The sequence below is a fragment of the Montipora foliosa genome, chromosome 3 (assembly GCF_036669935.1).
Source record: "Montipora foliosa isolate CH-2021 chromosome 3, ASM3666993v2, whole genome shotgun sequence".
NCBI lineage: Eukaryota > Metazoa > Cnidaria > Anthozoa > Scleractinia > Acroporidae > Montipora > Montipora foliosa.
In genome coordinates, this window is record NC_090871.1 from 59958560 (window position 1) to 59965883 (window position 7324).

At 39.4% G+C, this 7324-nt stretch overlaps 2 protein-coding genes across 2 annotated transcripts in view; one reads left to right on the forward strand and one right to left on the reverse strand.

Annotated features, from left to right (window-relative positions):
- LOC137995054 (beta-1,3-galactosyltransferase 5-like) overlaps nt 1–1617 on the reverse strand; it is a 28470-nt gene extending 26853 nt beyond the window's left edge. Inside the window, exon 1 of the mRNA XM_068840637.1 lies at nt 1574–1617. The gene's annotated coding sequence lies outside the window, so the exon portion shown is untranslated. The remainder of the gene's footprint in view (nt 1–1573) is intronic.
- Nucleotides 1618–4627: 3010 nt separating this feature from the next.
- Nucleotides 4628–7036, forward strand: LOC137996181 (uncharacterized). Its single transcript, XM_068841602.1, has 3 exons — nt 4628–4653; nt 6160–6288; nt 6922–7036. The coding sequence occupies exons 1-3, from the start codon at nt 4628–4630 to the stop codon at nt 7034–7036; spliced, it is 270 nt and encodes an 89-aa protein (XP_068697703.1).
- Nucleotides 7037–7324: the final 288 nt, after the last annotated feature.

Consider the following 7324-nt stretch of genomic DNA (forward strand, 5'->3'; position numbering starts at 1 on the left):
ACTTCAGGAGAACGTAAACCACAAATCGTGTAATTTATCTTGATCTTTATTGCAGTCATGCAAAGATTCAACGTTGATAATAATATTCGATTTCTGTGGCAATATCCAATTGAATTAATTCAGAATTACATTGGTTAGCAACAACTATTCTTCCTGATAGTTTCTCCGACATGTTCCCGACTACAACTCACGGATTGCTGGAAAAGTCTATGATTTTAAACACGTGCACAATTCTGTCAATCAAAATCAATTAAAGAAATCAAAGTTCAAATCAAGATTAAACGAAGTGTCTTCTAACTGTCATCAGGCGGTAACGCCCATTTTATCAATGAAACATTTACCTCCTTCTACACTAACATTTCCTACCCTGACACTATCCACACCATCATAGACGCATGCAAACTATCGCGATCTTTTACTCAATATCAACCATTTCATCAACAACAACAACTTTTTCGTTTCTGGGGGTACGACTTTACAACAAGTAAAAGGGGTCGCCATGGGAAGCTATCATAGACGGCAAATAGCTGATTTGGTGCTGCTCTTGAGCCAATTTAAATTTTTGACAGCTCACAACTCGACAGACCTTTTTATTTTTCGTAGATACATAGACGACGGTTATATGTTGACCTCAAAGACTTATACGAACACACTCATCACAGCACTTGCATCCTGATATCCCACTCAAATATCCATTAGTTTCACGTCCAGTCAGCATTTCGTTCATTATCTCGACCTCTGCATTTCACTTAACTACTGCACTATCCTGCATCACAAAGTCCACTATCAGGTTTTCCAAAAACCTCATCACAAATACATGTACCCGCATTTTTCTTCCAACCACCCCCAACACGTTTTCACAGGCATCATCAAAACAGAAACATTTCGCTACAGTCGCCTATCTGCAACGAAGAACGATTACGACTTTATTCGAGAACTTTTTTTATTTAGACTGACTAATCTAGATTACCCAACGAAACTCTTTACTGACAACTCCTTTCCTTGGCTACCATTACAAATTCACAAAGAACGAAAAAGACACCGTGACACGTCGACTACAACCCACTTTCACTCCACTATCTATTATCATAGTAAGTTCAATAAGCACGTTCGCACAGACAAAATCGTCCAGAAAATACTTCATAAATATCACAATATTCACCTCCCAAAACTCAGCAAAGCCTACTGCAATTCCACTAAATTGCATACTTTACTTCTCACCAACAAAATAAATCATGCATTCCAATTCAAATTATCGTCTCGTTCAAAATCAAACTAGTCCTTTATGAAGGAAGTCGATCTTAGATCTTTTGTTTTCTACACAACACCAATGTTTTCATTTTCAATTAATACTATATGCTTATAATTTTCTCATTATAGCGTAAACTTATGTACATGTAAATAGTTTCCTTGCTGATTTTCCTTTGAAACCTTTCAAAATGAAATAATTTTATTACTTTATTTCACGTAATTTTTTTATTGTTTCCGTATCCGATTGTTATTATAAGGGTAATTTCTGCATTAAATTATTGTAAATACGAATATATCTCTGTGTTGAGTACTTTCTTCTTACCTCCAATACGATAGGATCCCCAGATTATCCTCCAACCATTTAATTCATTAATTCGAACAAACAAAAGAACGAATGATCTCATCCTCATTACTGGGTTGCCTATGGCAATCCAGTCGGGAAATGGGTAGATTTCCGTTTTCTTTTTTTTAGTATTTTTTTCCGTGTCGGTAAAAGTCTTGCCTGTCACTCCCCTGCTAAGTGGTGTCTTTGTGCTTAGAGTCTTCTTTGCGTATTTTGTTAGGTTTGAGGGGGCTGGGGTAATGCGTAGCTTGCTCTGCACAATTAACCTGTAATGGCGTCGGAAGTCATTGTAACGCGAATGGCGTTTTAGTACATCTTTAAAGAAAATATACCCATATGGAGCTCAAGAATGGAACGTCAAGACAGGCGGTGAAACATAAAGATCTGGAATCTTAAAAGCGACGAGTAATGGACTTCGACAGCGTGAATCTTTCGCCCGTCGAGCCGAAATCAAAATGAGCTGTACTTTTAATATTTCGCCAGGGTGGTGTTACGTACAACACTGACACCAAATGGAAATTTCTCTGGTAACTTACGGGTGCAACAAAGACAGAGAAGGAATCGAACACCACAAGTAGATCTGTGATCTCTGTTGTGTCTCACAGTGTTTACTGAACTCGCATCTATTTAAAGTTTGCCTGTTTGACTGGCAAGTAACATTCATTTTGTACTCAACTCTGCAAAGGTTAAAAAAAATTGGAAATGTGACAGTGAAAAATTATTTGAATGAAAGCTTGTTGTCTCTTATGCTTTATTATTTACGGTCAAGGTTATTTCCAAAAGGGTTTGATGTGAACTGTCAGAAATTTATTTAATTGCATATGCTTTGTGATTGTGTGTTTCGCTTGCACGCACGCAACTGAAATAGGAAGGGTTTCTTGCCTCTTATAGCAAATATGTTGCTTGTTTCGATAAATGTTTCGCTGGAAAATATTTCTGTGAAATTTCCAGCTTTTGTAAATTTATCATGTTGTGTAATTTTCGAGCTTAGCAAATTGTGCATACGTGTGTTGAAATGTGATACGGGGAGAATTTTTGTGGTAACGCATAAGTCACGAAGATAAACAACTCTGTTGGAAACGTGCTTGAGTTTCAACAAAACGAGCCCCAAAATCAGTGAAAATAATAAAGTAGCTGCCATTTCCAAAATGATGAAATTACCTGGTGATAAATAACGTCGAACGCGTCTTGGAGAGTAAATTTTGACTTTGCATAAACAAGAGTTGTGCGATTGTGATCTTTGTTTTGACTTCGCTCATTTCATTGTCAAACTTTATAACACTTGACAGAAAAAGAAACTTACAAAAACCCGGTATCTTGCCATCATTTGATATAGATGCTTCACTGTTTGGCGACTAAACATGCCGCGGTAACTTAATCACGGCGCCGCTGAATTCCGGCCATGTCACTTTCGATTTGGCGATTTATTTGAACGAAGCAAAAATCTCCCAAAATGTTTGTCGCTGATCGTAACTTTTTATACGCTATATTCACGGTTCAAAATCAATGTTGATTTCATGTCGTAAATATGTTATTCTCGATCGACCGTCCTGGAGACTTCCTTCTGCTCTTCCTAAAAACTGTGTATCAATAGTTATTTACTTTTGCATCAACCTCTAACCCCGCCGAACAGGGATTGACTTCAGTGAACTTCGGCATTACAAAGCTGTCAGATGCTCAGCGGGCACGCTTAAACTTGTGGTGAAAAGAAGCCTTATCAACATGTCAGCCCAGAAGCCAATGTTTCTCACTTCCCATTTATTTTCTTCAATCTTTCTGGGTTCAGTACTTTGCTAGTAACCACATGTCTTCTCAGACTATTTACCCAAGACTTCTACCATGGCACTACAATGATAGAGAATACCAAAACAATTTCGTGCACTGTTAGAGCTACATATTACGCAAGGACAGATCTGTTTCGTCGTACGAACGTGTGAGGACCTGTGAGCCAAAGGGCCTCTTCTGGTATGACTTCTTAATGACCTTGAAAAAAATTGTTTGGAACGGTGCACGTACCACAGGCAACCCAGTGTACCCTCACGGAGGGTCTACTTTTTATTACTGGGTTGCCTATGGCAAACCCAGTCGAGGTCTGCGTTTAGTTTGTTTGTTTTCTTTTTTTTTTCTTTTTTTTCTTTTTTTTTTTTTTTCCGTGTCGGTTAAAGTCTTGCCTGTCACTCCCCTGGTAAGTGGTGTCTTTGTGCATAGAGCCTTCTGCGCGTATTTTCTTAGGATCGAGAGGGTAGTGGAACTGCGTAGATTTCTCTGGTGGACACAGTAGAATCATTAACTAATGGCGTCGAAAGTCATGTAACGCGAATGGCGTTTTAGTGGATCCTTAAACAAAATATACCCTTATGGAGCTCAATAATGGAAAGTCAGTTGGATAAACTAGGCAGGAATCTCTAAAGCGACGAGTACTGGACTTCGACAACAATCTATCGCCCGTCGAGACGAAATCAAAGTGAGCTGTATTTACCTGAAGTACATAGTAATTTGACACGATTGAGTTTCTTGTCTTCACGCACGCAATGAAATAGGAAGAGGTTTTCGCCTCTAAGAGCAAATATGTTGTTTGCTTCAATAAATTTTTCGCTGGAAAAGGATTCTGTGGTATTTTCTGCCTTTGTGAATTATAATATCATGTTGTGTATTGAATTTTCGTTGACTACGTGGGCGGGTTTTACGAGAAGCACCGATAAATGAAGTGGCTGGACTAACAACCATGACAGACCGGTGGGACGGAGCCAACTGCAAGAGCGTATCGTCCTCGGTTACTTACAGAAAAGAACTAGACAGCGTGCTTCAAGTCTTTTCACTATAAACATTATCTTAATTTTAGAAAATACTTTACCCCTATCCTTTACCTTTTTTGAAAATCCTTATTTCAGAAAAGCTTTGCTTCTATGCCTTACGTACTGGTGACAGCCGAACATGTGCGACCTGACTGAACGCACGATGCAGCCTCTGTGTGGGTAGAAGCCATCGAATTACACAAATTTAAAGTGTGTTTACGCGAGATGCAGAACTTCGATGGACAACACAAGAAAATCAGCTTGGTAAGTAATGCTACCGTTTATCTTGCTCGAGTAATTAAATGACAACTGAACTAACACAAGAAAACTGTCACCTCAACATCAGCAAAACTACGTAAGGTAAACGGTGATTCGCACGTGTGCCTTTTAAAAGCCCCAGTTAGATTCTCACAAGCGCTCTCTAAAGATTCTTTCCTTAACCATGATCCCAAAATTGACCAAGTTTCAATCCATACATGACTTGGTGCGAATCCTTGTCAGTCTGTATTTAATTGCCTTGATAAATGTTCATTTAGTTGTAAATAATGCAGTCATCTCTATTTTTTGCATAACTGGCTCGCGTATGAAGATCTGCCAGACAATCTTCTTTCCCAGCAACACAAACTCGCATTCCTGAATGACTATAAGCCTCGTCTTCAAGATCACAACACTTTTTGCCAGGTAGGACTATTTCATTTTTGAAACCTCGTTCTTCTTTGAAAGGCAAATTTCGGCATGCAATTACCACTGATGACAACTGTTTATTTCACATTGTAAGGTTCCCAGAAGCCTATTATTCTGCGCTGACAGTCATTGTGTCAGCCGCCCATAAGAACACTTCTCTCACCATGGCACCAGAGTAAAACAGCGTTGTCACGTGGGTCGAGGTACGTAACTAAGAGATCTCGAATGAACCCTTCAACCATCGACAGTTAAAAACTATCATCGTTGGCCAAAAAAAAAATCTTTTCCACGGCTCTCAAATTTCGATCAAACTATGACCACAGCATGAGAACTTGCACAAGACCATGAGTACAGAAAATCGCCTTCAGCCATTTAGATCTAAGTAAGCCATACGGTGATGTAAGAGTAGCTGACAACAGCACCAAGAAATGTTCCTAAACGAAACATTCCGCAAAATGTCATCCCCGGAATATCGTCTATTTTCAGCAAATCAACACTTTCAACTGCTCTGTCTGCATGAAAGAACTAAGTAAACTTCATGACCTGGATGGCTATGATCCTGTTGACGCATTGATGTTCGTAATTAGTGAGTAAATGCTATTGTTACACGCCGATAGTTCGAAAAACGCATTTACAGTCTACTTAGAATATGCATAAAGGGTTTTAGCGCCCTGAGTGTTTCTCTTAATGTTGATGTATAGCCCAGCCATTCAACGCACCCGACGTTCATCCATGACCTAACCCAGTAAAGTATTTCTAATAACGTAAAGAGCATCGAGCCGTTTCTTCCTTTAAAAGAACGACAACTTTCTTTTAACTTTGCTTGGTTCTCCTTGCCCTTTCTGCATTTTGCTCCCATTTCAGCCTCTTTACGTCACATCCCCTTAACAAGACACACTCCTCCGCCTTAAAACGTTTCAGTTGTCTCATTTAATATTCCTTATACGAAGCAAAACTCGAATTTAGCAAACGTAATTTGCTCTCCTTAAAATATTGTTCTTTTTTTTTTTTCAAGAGCTCCAGAACACATGTGCAGTGGTGCTACAGCGCTTAGAGTTATATCAATCAAAGCATTATTCATGACAGCCAAATGACCGCTTCCTTTCAGCTTTCACCTAATACTCAAGCCAGTTACGGTCGCCTAAATGGTAAAAGAGGAATTGGATGGTGGACAAAAACAGCCAACAACACCAACGACTGGCTTCAATTCAAGTGGTGAGATAATTTATCAACTTCAAATGCTCACCACGCTCAGATAGTGATAGTTTTCAATGCTGACCTCAAATAAAAGAATTAATTGTAGTGCGCGCAGCAATTTGCCCAACCTCTTTACTTGCCTTGGTGTCAACCACCCTACATTAAACCTTCAACAAACGAAAACCCAACTCACAGTATTGCAGCAGTCCTACAATCTGCATTAAACGTTGGTTAAAGTACTGCTTTAGTCCTCAGAAAGACAAAATAAAACTCCACTGCCATGTAAAAATTACAAGACTTGCTCCCCCCTTCCGGTCCGGATTTAGCATCACGATTTCAGCAAAGTCAAAGTCATTGGCGTTTCCCCAAAAGGTCCAATTTAAAGCTTGATGTTAGGTTATTACTTCCCTGCTATCTACAGATACTAGCAATTTCTAAGGGGAAGAAGGACGAGTGAAATTGTAAATAATGCTGTCATCTTCACTTCAACTGCTACTGTCCATGCGCATTCCCACATGCTTCCAACATTAAAAAGCATCGTTTATAAAAAGTACCGTCACTTTGCTTCTTTCTTCACCTGATGGTATTCATGCTAATCAAAGTGCCTTCTTTCATACTGAAGGAATTCCACCTTATTGGCGTTAAATCAAGTTCAACTATTACAACCCACAAGTTACCGGTAGCCATCTCTGCCAGATATGTTCGCTTTGTTCCAACCAAGCAATACAACTGGAACTGTTTAAGAATGGAAATCAACGGTAAATAACTCCCTTACAAGAGAACAGCAGCCAACGGCCAACGTAGCCAGCTCAAAAAGGAGGAAAAAGCATACAGAAAGAAGAAAGTAATGGGCCTTTTACATGATTCCGGCATGCTCAAAATTCCATAAATTCAGGACCAAGCCTCGTTTGCAAAAAGTTATTCAATTCATCTGGACATGCAATACAGTTCGCGCGATGACTTCTTTACAAGTTTTAGGGACCGGTCATTATTTACTGGGGGCGGGAGGGCCACTAAATTGAGAAAAAGTTTGGCCAAGAAGTTGTGGCCCACC